Source organism: Anastrepha ludens, chromosome 2 (genome assembly GCF_028408465.1).
Source record: "Anastrepha ludens isolate Willacy chromosome 2, idAnaLude1.1, whole genome shotgun sequence".
NCBI lineage: Eukaryota > Metazoa > Arthropoda > Insecta > Diptera > Tephritidae > Anastrepha > Anastrepha ludens.
Genome location: NC_071498.1, coordinates 148,840,489 through 148,853,666, shown reverse-complemented (window position 1 = coordinate 148,853,666; position 13,178 = coordinate 148,840,489). Strand labels below are relative to the sequence as shown.

General features: G+C 38.6%; 1 protein-coding gene across 1 annotated transcript in view; it reads right to left on the bottom strand.

The window, feature by feature from the left end:
* Positions 1-13,178, bottom strand: part of LOC128855322 (uncharacterized) — a 54,471-nt gene that overhangs the window by 18,203 nt on the left and 23,090 nt on the right. The window contains exon 2 of the mRNA XM_054090133.1: positions 12,153-12,343. Coding sequence (XP_053946108.1) covers positions 12,153-12,343 — 191 coding nt within the window. The remainder of the gene's footprint in view (positions 1-12,152; positions 12,344-13,178) is intronic.

The following is a 13,178-nucleotide window of genomic DNA, read 5'->3' as shown; positions in this document are numbered from 1 at the left end:
GTTGAGTCCAATTGAGGTCATCATACCATAAATGTTTGCTAAAATCTATACCGATTGAAGAACTTAAATCACATAGTTCACTGATTTAATTTTTGCCTAAATATCCGATTTTGAAAAAGCTTTCCTCGTGGGAGATGTTTCATCTGATAACTTCAAACAAGCCTTTGGCGGTATTTAATGGCAATCTGAAATCGTTTTTTTTCCACCGAGGGCTCTAAGCTAGATGTTAAGGATAGCTGTGCGATCTACTCCAAAAAGTTCCCATTGAATCCCAGCATAAGGCTCTTTGATCATTGTAGTGTACTCCGGGCAGATTTAACTGCAATAAGAATGGCGACTCTCTGGCTCGTGATTGTTCCAGGTTGTTAATAAATACTTCTTTCTTAATAGCATCTCCTCGAAAGTAGTCATGAACATCAGTAACTCCTCCATCTGTAGAAACTGAGCCACAGGGGAGCTGGCCAGAAAGTGCTACTAAACTCTGTCCATATCGTGTAAGATTCGCCTAACCTGTATTGATTTTCACTGAACAGCTAAATGTATGATTAGATATGTAAGATCTGTCCTAAGTTTAAACTAAGAGAGTCGTTGCCAACCCAACTGCTATAATTCTTAATTCTTATAATTCCCTTCAGCCGGTTTAAAGCTCACTATTAGAGCATTTCAAGTAGAAGATGGAAGGCACTTCCAACCTATGCCATGTCCAGCAGAGTATGACCACCTTATAAGTGATCAAAAACAAAAGCAACTTCTTTGGCACGGAGGACCCAACATCTTATGCCTGATCGAGGTTCCCAAGGATGTTTTATAAGTAGAAGCGCAGGAGACATTCATTTATGACAAAGCGTCAGTCGAGGGCAGGAACAGTTTACATAGTGAACTTCTCGCAGTAAGCATCGCTTTCTCATTCCGCATTTCCTTAAAATTTAGAGTTCAATGGTTATTCCCTTTAACCAACTACAATGAAATATGAGAGATTTTGATAAGACGAATGAAGAAATTATCGTTGTATTAAACGTCCGTTTTAAAAACCTTGTCAAATCGTATAATTTGAAGGCATCAAAAAGTTGAAAATAGGAGTGAATTTTAAATTAATTAACTGTAAACACCAATTTTACTCTGAATGAATGACTGGCTGGAGGACTTTGATCGCTATCACGTGAATAACTTTAGTAAAAAATCCAAAGTTGTGATATCACTTGGTGGCCAATCCACTGGTCCAAGACGAGAGATAAATTGCTCACCGAAACAAAAAACAGCAGTAAATCTCATTGTTTAACGAGTTGTATCGCAAGTTGTACCGTCTTGTTAAAACTAAAGGTTGTGGACATCACGGGCTTCAATTTCCCAAATTTCGGCATGAAAAAGTCATTCATTATAGCGCGATAGCGTTCGCAAATTTACTCTTACATTGGCGCTAGCTTCGTCTTTGAAGAAATATGGGACATGATTCCTCAAGCCTATAGGTCGCATCAAACGGTCGCTTTTAATAGATGTAATGTTGGTCTCGGTAGCCCAGCATAAGTGCAGTAGCCTGCCATCCCAGAGGTTGTGGGTTCGAATCTCAAGTAAGGCACGGTGCTCGCACTTTTTCCATTCCTCAACCCCAAAACCGTATCCTTTCCATTTTTAGTCCCGCACAAAAGTCAGCGCATTACTTGCATTGTGGCTGCTAAAACAAGCAAAAAAGAAAGAAAAAGACACATTGCATCAGTAGCGCCAGCAAGAGGAAGCGGGCAATCGCGATAATAGCGCAGACACACTAAATTTAGCGAAGTCCTCAACCATTTGAGCGATCCTTCTGCCAGAAAGCTGTGAGACACAGATGGCGCTCTAAGCAGTAAGAAGGCGTTGTTCCCAAGCAAGGACAGATTAACAAAACCAACGCCTTGTCGAGGCCCTATACTCCCGAGAGAAGTGAACAAGAAAAAAAAAACAAAGTCTGTTCTTAAATGGCTACGGGTTGCTCTGCAGCCAAACAATATAGAAATTTTGTTTACTGACGTAGGCATTTAGTCAAAAAGGGGCCTCGTCGCTGAACACCATAATTTGGCTTGAGCGCGCTATGAACACTTTTCACAGAGCGTCGATTTTCGTAATAGAATTGAACGATTTGTAAACGTTGGCGGGCATAAGTCTTTCCAGGATGAAATGTCAATGAATACTGAAAAAATTTATGTATTTAGTTTGATGGGTGATCTGTCAAAGAAACCCTATTGGAAAAAGTACCTCCAATCTGATCATTCTTTACATAGGAAAAAGTGTATCGAGTTGGAAGAAAACTAGTTTTCGCTCCGGGGTCTACGTAGAATTCAGCGGGACAAAACTGCACTTTGTTCTTAGAATGCATGCATCTGTGTTTCAAGCGGCGGCGTATGCTGTTTAAGACGCAATGAACTTTGTTGTGGAAAACAGGATTAAACTGATGTTACCTGTCATGTCCGATCGACTGACGCAAATCCTCAAATCATTAAGCAGAAGAGACTGCAGACAGCTGGATGGACTGATGACGGGCCACTTTCTGTGGGCGAAGCAAATGGAAAAGGTAGGCATCTGAGACAGTATACTCTGCCCAGCTTGTGAAGAGGAGGATGAAACAGCGGACCACTTCCTGTACGTTCGATCGAATCAGCACGAGTCAGCCTTTAGGTCGTTGGCACTTATGGGTTAAGAAGCGACCTCCTTGGCACCACAAGATCTACTCAGATTTCTTCGGAAAAGTATAAGGGAATCCAAGTGTAGTACAATGGACTTAACTGTGTCTGAGTGCTGCACTCGCTAGTTGTCCCGACAAACAAAAAAAGTTGAGATATAAAACGAATTTTTGCCTACTACTTGAAAATTAATTTTCATTTTCCAGGACTTATCGACCCAGCCTCGTATGTGCGACTGGGCAACAAAGTGCACACACACACACATATTTGTGCATTAGTGGTATTATATTTTCACAAATAACACAAGAAACCAAAATAATACATAAAATAAATAACTTTGTTGGAGCGCATTGCAAATATTGTGGGCTAGTCGCATAAAAGTTTATTGTTTTTTTTTTCTCTTTCTGTTTTATTTCTGAGCGTCTTCCCAACTCCTGCCAACTCATAGTAGCGTAAGAAAAAAAAAGCCGAAAAATAAAACTCACTAAATATTCAACTCCAACAAACGTCAAAAGCAAAAACAGCAACACATTCTATTCGGTGTTGCCAAAACCGAAAACAAAAACAAACCAAAAAAAAAAAAACACAACTTTCCTTCAACAGCTATGCAAAACACCAAATTTGCCCTCGCTGAGAGCTTTCTGCGCTTTTCGCTTGCTGCTGCTGCTGCCGCATACTTTACAAATTCCAACGCGTACCGCAAACCTTAAATGCGGCCGAGGCGCAAATACGCCGTGAAGTATGCAGCAGAGAGTACATTGTTGCAACAGCTGTCCGCATAGTTGGCACGGCAACAGCTTATGAGAGGCGGCACAGCGCGACGCAGCGAAAGGGATGCGGGCAGCGGGCAGCAGGTCAGCAAACAGCACTGAGTTTATTAAAAATCGCTTGCAACATTTGTATTGCCATGTTTTGCGCACTTTTTGGCCTTTTTCGCAACACACAATGAATTTTATTTTTACAGCTCGTTTTTAACGCGGCGGCCTAAAACAAATTCTTTGCCCCTCTTTGTGCTCAAGAGTGAGTGTTCCCGTGTGTGTGTGTGTGTGTGTGTGCGTCGGGAGTGCAGCTGAATATTTTGGAGCACTCGCGGTGCTTGAAATACTTAGGATTCATTAGGCAAATGTTCGGATGCGCCAAAGTAAATAAAAACCGTTTTTTCACTTTACTTTTTTCCTCTGATGTTGCTCAGTTGGCAAGCGCTTGCAATAAGTAAATGAATGCGCGGGTAACTGAGTGAGTGAGTGAGTGTTTGTGTTTAAATGCGGTTAAACATCGCGGCAAACCTTGAGCCAAAAGCAACACCGCTTAACCACAGGCCAAGTAAATTTATATACGAGGCAAGTTGCTAAGAAATATGTACGAAGCATAGCCGCCTAATTTGGTTTTTTTATAGTTGAGTAAAAAATGAAAACGCCCGTACGTGAGCACTGCAAGAAAGAAAAGTAATAATGCAGCTTCTCAGAACTAAAATATGGGTACTTCGGATTTTTTAATATTTAAATCATTACACTGGGAGTTTAACGAGAACGTTTATTTGAACTGATTTCTATTTTGCATGCATCTGAGGTAGAATTAAGTCTCTATTGCGGTGGTGTACTAAAAATTTATATGTAGTGAAGGATGTAAACGATAGCTTGGTTTGTGTACTGGTGCTTTCATTCCAAAATAGAGTACGAACTTGGCGGATGGTTGCATATGTTAAGGTCCCTGATCGATATTCACTTTGGAGCGGACAGCACGATTCTTTTGCATACAGTGCAAGCAGCTCATATGCAAGCTCGCCCAAGTATCCTCTCCGTTCGAAAACGAACTCATGTGAGAAGGCGAAGCAAGACAAGATATCTGGTTGGGCACTGGATTTGAGACCCAACACGTACGGTTAGTCTGATTGGCATTAAGCCACGCATTGACCTTTTGGCCCCTAGCGATGTCAGATGGAGACCGACCTCTATGAAAAGCAGACAAGATTGTAGGATGTCAACGCTTTAGGCGAATCCAAGCAGAGCTGGGAGACCCACCACGTAAAAAGCTGGCTGTTTTTAATGAACACTGCGTTAATTATTTTGTGGCTGGCTTCCAGGTCGACTATATTTAATCTGATTTTCGAGAGACTTCTGTTTTCGCAAAGTTTCTCATAGGGTCTTAATTAAAAAACTGGCTTGGTTTGGTTTTCATTCTGTTTTTCTTCAATCGACAAACTAGATGTTTTTTCCCCTGTTCACTCCAGTCGGGAGCATAGCGCCTCGACAAGACTCAGTCTTGCGTTGGTTTCGTTAATCTATTTTGCTTTCTGTCAGGTTAGGTGATTAGCCTGCCGCTACCAGTCCTAAGTGGTGGAAATCACCAACAGTCATTGCTTAGGAACAACGCCTCCTTACTGCTTGTATCGCCATCTGTGTTTCACATTTTTCTGCTAGAAGGATCACAAAGATGGTTAAGGACTTCGCTAAATTTAGTGTGTCGTCGCTATTACGGCGATTGCCCGCTTCCTCTTGCTGGCGCCCCTGATGCAATGTGTAACTGTGTCGTTTTCTTAGTTTTTTGCAAGTTTTAGCAGTAAGGATGGGAAGGATATGGTTTTTGAGGTTGAGAAATGATTTTTTTTTATATATTTTATTTTTTTTGGAGCATAGGGATGGCAGGCTAGTGCACTTAAGCTAGACTATCGAGGCCGCTAGACGCAGTGTGTAACAATTGATGGTATCTCATCTGTCCCCTCTGCTGCCACCTCTGATGTTCCGCAAGAATTTGCCTTGGGACCTTTTTGCATCAACTTTCAATCTCTGTAGAACTAGAAAAGTCGCGGGCCTAACACATAGATGGCACTAGTTTTATTGCAATCACCTCTTTTTCAGTTAGTACTGACCTTAAAAAGACTGCTGCTAAAATTTCATGATATTCTATTATTGGTTCGTGAGTTGTCGTGCTAAGAGTGACGCAACTTTTATTATTTTCAAGTCAATGGATCAAAAAGAATTTCTTGTTTAATTTTACACTGCTTTCTAATGGATGAGTTTCAATATCTAGAAATTATCTTGGGTAAAAAACTCATTTGGGAGACCCACCTCAACTCAGTAATAAAAAAGGCAACGAAAAGCCTTTAGGCAACAAAACAACTCTTAGGTAAATCCTGGGATACGAATCCTAAAAAAGTCTTCTGGATCTACACCCAAATGGTAGGATCTATCGCACTATATGGGTCTTTGGTATGGTGGGTTAAAACAAACCAAATTCTTACTATATCAAAACTGTGGAAACTACAAAGGCTGGCGTGCCTAGGCATACCAGGGGCCATGAGAACTAACTAACTGCTGGCATGGAAGCGCTTTTAAATTTACCACCGCTACATTTAGCAAGACAAGAGGAAGCTCCTATGCAAGCACACTCGCTTCATACTCGTATGAATGAAAAACTTAAACCAGGAGATCTTACTGGACGCCTCAATATCTTGAACAGAATTCAACGTGCAGTATAAATTACCCAGGCGAATGACCACGTGGAACCCGTACTCAATTTTATTAAGAGTTACAAGGTTATCTTGCCGTCTAGGTAAGACTGGAACACTAACCCAACATGGTTAAATGATGACTCACAAAAATGGTACACAGATGGTTCCAAAACGCTCCAAGGAGTAGGAGCAGGAGTAGTAGGACTTAGAGCACACCAATCCCTAACACTAAGTACGGATACCACGATTTTCCTTGCGGAACTCTTCACCATAATGGAAACAGTGGAAGTCTTTTGGATATGGAGGGTTAGAGAGAGTAAAAATTAAAATACTTTCGGACAACCTATCGGTTCTCAAAGCCTTGAATAACTTCACATTCAAGTCAAAAGACCTTATAAAGTGCAACAATGCACTCAAGAAATTGGCAACTCATAATCAGGTCTCACTAATTTGGGTACCAAGACATGAGGGACGCGAAGGAAACAAAAAGGCAGACTTTTATGCCAAGAAAGAGGGTTTAACAAAAATAATATAAAACAGGAAACCAAGAAATGGATTCAAACAACAATCAGGGACGCTGGAATGGCACAAGCGGCCTTAATCACTCCAAAATGTGTTTGAACTTCAATCTTCAGAGCAAAATCTGTTCTAACCTTAGACAAAAAGGGCCTCAGTTTACTCTGTGGTGCAGTTACAGGTCACTTTGCCTGTAATAAACACTTAAACACAATATTCTGCAGGTTCTGCTGTGCTGAAGAGGTGCCTATGGAACACTTAATCACCAACTGTGAGGTATTAGGCCGCAGGAGACACAGAATTCTGGGCTCGTACCTACTAGAGGAGGAACACCTACAATTGCCCCCTCCTATGGAGCTGGTTCGATTCCTCGGTATACTAAATAAGTATAATTAAGTAATAGAGGCGCACAACAGTTCAATCTGGTGGCAGTACATAAAAGCCTTAGCCTAACCCGTACAACCATTACCATTACCATCTCTAAGGCATCTCTATTGCCTCCCTCAGGTAGATTGAACGTCAACCAAACAAAAAACAAAAACAAAAAAGAATACAACAGAAATTATCAAAAAACTGTTGCCGTAACAATAAACATTTATTTTCCTGCAATGTTGCATTATTTAACACCAGCTATAGCGCAAAATCATTAACAGCAAATCTTTGCAATCAATTACCTCAGTTGAAAACTTACGAATCCTGTGCGCATTTGTACATTCATACAATTTCACGGTAATTTACAACAATTTGTATAGCTGTCAATTAATTAATTTTCATAAGAAATTATAATAACATTTTCAATTGGCGGCGTAAATAAGCCGTGGCGGCTTCGAAAGCACTTAGGCGTATCATTTCACATTTAATTTGCTTTATGCAGCGATTTACCGCAAATAATCAGAATTTTAAAGGAAATGATTAACGCCAACACCGAACCGGTATGGCGTTTGGTTAATGTTGTAGTTGTTATTATATATACGACTGTATGTATGAAGCAATGCATTGCACCCTATATAATGTTTAACAATGAAAGCAGAAGTTATGCAAGACTGGTCCAAATCGGTGTGGTACTAGTCCACACATAACAAGTCATAATTGTGTTAAACGCGCTAAAAACACTAAAATTTGTCACGCTAAGCGGGCATATTGCATATTAATTTAGAGCCCACTATAACTGTAATAACTTCCAGCATAGCTAAGAAATCAATAAATTCGATGATATGCCACTTCATGATCAATATTTAACCTTCCTACGGTCTTCAAATTAACGGTTTGGATTGTTTTCCATTGGATTGTAAAGCTTAGTTAATATCTCAACCCATTGATTCCACAAATCACGTATAGGAGCAAATTTATCCAACGATCTTCGTTCACTTCGAGTTTCCCTGTTGCCGAACCTAATCACTCTCGATATTTTTTTGAAAGTCTTCAAAGGCATAGTTGCAGCGAATATTGGTCTTCCGGTTTCAGGGTTCCAACGACTTTCACAGTTTTCATTATTTGATCGAAAAACGCCAGCTAATATTAGCAATCCAATAAATGCAAATAGTTCGATGTTTTCAATATCCAGCCATTCTTCACCGTATATTCGTTTTCCCTCAATGTTTGTGTAGGTCAATATCGTACGTATCAAAGGAGGTGGAAAAAATAGTTCAAAGCTAGAAATTTCTTTTTCGGTAATTCGTGAGCACGAGTAACGCTTTAGTCCAGGAATCAAGCAGATAATATTTTCTCTTGAAGCTCTTCCGGCACTTGTTACAAGAGGGGTTTTTGAAAAGTTTATTTAACCATTTTTTGACGACATCATTTCAGAAGGCACAAGAGAATTTTCGTCATCACTAAAATCACTGTCGGAAGAATCTGCAACCTCAACATGATTTTCGTATTCAGAACATGATTCTTCATCATCCGAAAACGCGGCCAAAGAGAAGTCACTTTCACTATCACTCATCGTTACGAAATAAATAGTCGAATAACCAAACAAAGCACGTGCTTTTAAATTTATGTTTACTGTGAACTCAATAAAAGCAGATTTATACGTTGGGTCAAATTTGAGCTGAGGGTCGTAGATGTATAAAAATTTCTACGCGACAGAGCCTAAATTATTATTTTTTTTAATTTTACGCTTATTATACAATATAAAATATAATAAATTAGAAAAAGTCACGAAACATCAAGTCCTGAAAAAATTTGGTTCTTGAAAAAACTAAATTTTTTTCCTGAAATGGGTCAAAAATGATCCGAAGACCATAGGAAGGTTAATATCAGCGAATTTTTATCGCTGGGTTTATGCACGCATACATATGCCCAAATGTACAACGACATAATATTGTTTACGTAACTTTCAACTTCCTCCTTCGGCGCAGTGGGGAGCTCATACCTGCTGTGGGCCGCCTATTTTAAAATCAATTCATTTTAAACGCACTTATTTATTAATGACTTCCATTACACTCTTACATGCACACTGATATTTAATGGCGTGTGCATTTGATTGTTTCGTAAATTCGTCGGTTCATTGACTCGGTTTCACGGCTGCGCTTGCACTGCATATCCTTGCAACCAAAATAGCAATCAAAGCCGTCCATCTCGCTTTACCCAATTCCTACTTCGTTAGTTTATGCCTCTGCTTGATTTCTCACAGAACTTACTGTCATTGTTATTTACATTTACATAAAATAATTACGTAGTTAAATGATTCGCACTCAATTGCTGTTTTTCAACTTCAATGTAATTTTTCCAGCTGAATCAGCAAACAAGCCCGCCAAACAGTTAAGTAGATATGCAAATAAGAGCTTTTGTTTTGCGCTTTAAACTAACTTTTAATTTTATTTTTTTTTTTAATAATGTATTACATTTCAAAGGTAGATAAAATGTGCTTAATGATTATAAAGGTTCTCACAAAAGTAACGTTTAGTTGTCATTAGTAGATGGTACACTCGCTATGTCATCCTTAACCCTCCGTTGAATACCTATTTTAAAACCTTCGGTTGGGCAGCCGGGTCTGGTCAGACCACTATGTATGTATTTACGTGAATTTGTATGGGACGCCGCATTTATAATGCATTTTTTAATATCACAGGTGTATATTTTTACTTCCTTGCCTTCTTCACTGGTTTTAGCATGCACTGAACGGAAACTATTTTGATTTGAGTAAAAAAAGGGTTCCTTTTGTTTTGCTCTTTATTTTGATTCATTTCGAAGCAGACTCCCTTCGAAGAAAAAAAAGTTGATTACAATGAAATTTATGATAAAATATGAAATGGTACAGGGTTGCCAATATTCGACGTACCCATCTGGCAACCCTGTATCTTTTGGCAGAGACGTCAGAGCGCTTTGAAAGCGTCAGTCCAAGCAGATTTTTGCCATGGAACAGTACACGCCACGTGAGCGCTTCCAAATTGTTGAAATTTACATTCAATAAAAGAAATCAATTGTGAAAACTCAACGTGCGTATAAAAAATTAAATAATGTGAAAAGTGCGCTTTCTAAGAACACCATTAAACGTTTGTACGAAAGGTTTTCGACTGGTGATGCCCTTCCTAATCCAAAGAGATCAAATCAAAACCGACCAAGGCGTCGCCAAGGGCATCCCAAAATCGCCGTTCTCAGCAGTTGGGCATTGCTCGGACCACTTTTCAACGAATTATCCGCATTGATTTGCATTTATTCCCGTATAAGATTCAATTGACGCAAAGATTGTTGCCTGCGGACAAGCCTCGTCGATTGGAATGGGCCCAAAGAGTCATCGAAATTCGTCGGGTCCGTCGAATATGGGCAACCTTGTATTTATTTATGGATTCGGTGGAAGGCAAGCAAAACATGTATAAGAGATTTTTGCGCGCTGTTTGCATACTAAAGTCCTCCATAAAATAGACGTCATAGCTCTAATTTGTTAGACGTCATAGCTCTAATTTCTCCGACCCTTATACGCTGAAGCTTTTATATACGGCGTTTGTGCATTCCAAACTGCAGTATGCATCCCTCATTTGCCATGCTGCTAGACTTGAATGAATCCAAAAAGTATTCTTACATTTCGCGATGCGTAATATACACTTTTCGGATCCTATCCCTATATATGAAGCGCGATACCTATTGATCAACTTAAAATCATTGCAGAGCAGGAGAATAATCTTATCTTTATCTTTCATTTTAACTTAATCCGTGGTGCTATTGACTGCTCGGTGTTTCTTGTGAGGATTATCTTTAATATTCCGGGCAGAGCTCTGCGTAGGTCGGAGTTCTTCTATGTTGGATGGCTCCATTATGAGAGTCTTAATTTAGTTTAATGAAATCTTTAAATTTGTTGAGATAAATTTTTCTTTTCAAAAGGTCGCCTATTGAAATCTTTGAATATTTATTATAAATAGTTTAACAGGTTCCCTGTCCCATGAATCATTTATGTTTCATATTACCAACTTTGTACCGTGCCTTATACGCTCATGTATCATATATGAGCAATTTTTTACTTCTTTTATGACATGATCGCAGTAAGATATTCGCGCTTTTTGTATGGGACGTGGCAGCGAGTACTCTATACCATGCATATATAAAAAAATATTTGGTAATTTGCAAAGACTTACCTAAATATGCGCTTGTAACCTTAGCTATAAAAAGCAAAAATCAAATACTCATTCTTACATATAAATGAGTTTATTAAAGTATTGTTTTAATGATTTTCATTGAAACAAGTAAGATAAAACGCTTTATTACAAATCTTGCACTCAGTATTTACTTGTTTGGCTCGAAGGGGATAGCCTCCAGTAGCTCTTATATCCCTATAACATGCAGAGCATCGCTTTCGAACAAGTTTTCATAATTTTGGGGAATTTCTGTTAGTCGATGGCTACTGGTGGAAGAACTTGCTTGTGTTGGAGGCCTTGCACGATATTGTTTGTTAGCTGGTTCGCCGAGCCAGGACCGAATAATTATTTCTTGAATTTGTAGTATAGGGAGAGTTTTTTGTGTAATATCATTCTATATTATGCGTGTGTTAACAATACCAGCCTGAAATATGAGGTAATATCCGATTTTTTTATACCACGTCATATTTTTCCTTAACGGGGAATAATAAGAACTAAGCTGATCTGCTACATCTATGCCTTTCTTAGCGTCATTGTAGTCAACTGTCATCTTAGGTTTTAATGTTTCGGTACCACACCAGTTAAACGTAGATACCATTTGTTATCGTGGCAGCTAGATATCATTAGCACATCACGCTTATCGTGCCATTTAAGAACTGTGACATAACTATTTAACTGTCTAGCTACGACTTCCCCCTTTCTCAGTTTTTTTAACAAAACTTCTTGCGGCAAGACCGTCTCATTCTTACGGAACGTGCCACATAATCAGGATGACGATCTTTTAGATATTTGACCAAACTAAGACTGGGGTAAAAGTTGTCAGAAATTATTAGTCCTCCTTCATTTAGAAGGAGTAGGCATAATTTAACAACGACTGAACCTGGCTTGTCAAGGCCTTCAAGGGCGGAATTTGCACCAGCATACACAATGTAAGACCAAGTGTAACTATTTACTTACCAGACATTCGTCTTCCTGCAAAATTTCCAGTTCATTTTCGTTCCAACTTATATTTTCTGACTCTCTTCCAGAGGTGTTTGAGCTATCTTCGTCACTTTCATGTAGTAAATACTCATCACTATCTCTCAAATCACAATCACTATTACTTTCTTCTAGCATTTTTTCGATTTCTTCTGCCGAAAATTTGGAGCCTGAAGCCATATTTTTGTATTTAATTAACAAAGAACTTGAACTATATTAAAATACACGCTAAGTTGAGGTCAATTTATTTTAATTTTTCTACAACTTTGTTCACAGAATTCCTGTACCGTTCGGTTTTGTACCATCGATATCAGTTGTTGTTGTACTATGACAAATATTCTAACGGACTTCTCACTAAAGTCTGTTTTACTATGCTGCCAGACTGACCATTTTTAGTTGTAAAGTATGAACTAGATAAGCGTCAATCTAGTTTAATTTTTTAGCAAAAATTAGCCGAGGAAAGTTACAAGGCAAAATTCTACCTGGTCCTGACCTGATATTAATTGGTTTGGAAGTTCATGTAATGTGCATATAGGTATGTTATTTGATAAAACCTATACGTGGAAACTGTTCGGGTACGTTCACATGAATGACATGTGAGCACATTTTCTTTGACGCATATAGGTATGATTCATGAAACGTATAGCGTTGAACTTGGTCGCGTACGTTCGTGAATCACATGTGAGAAATTTTTGTTGTTGTTGCTTTTGTATAAATTGTTTTTTCTAACATCTTTCAAAAGCCCATATCTACAATATTAGTTCGAACGAAACAAAGAATATTGGAAAAAATCACTGAGCGTGGAACGTTTCAGTGACGTCATTATATGGGGACAGGGAACCTGTTAAATATACTTTTTTTATAGCCTATTAATCTTTAAATATGCTACTTAGTCTATAAGAATATATTATATTCATTGGCTTAATAAATAAATAAATATATAAATAAATAAATAGCAGCTACTAATACACTTCTGTTATTATAACATTATAATATTATTAACAT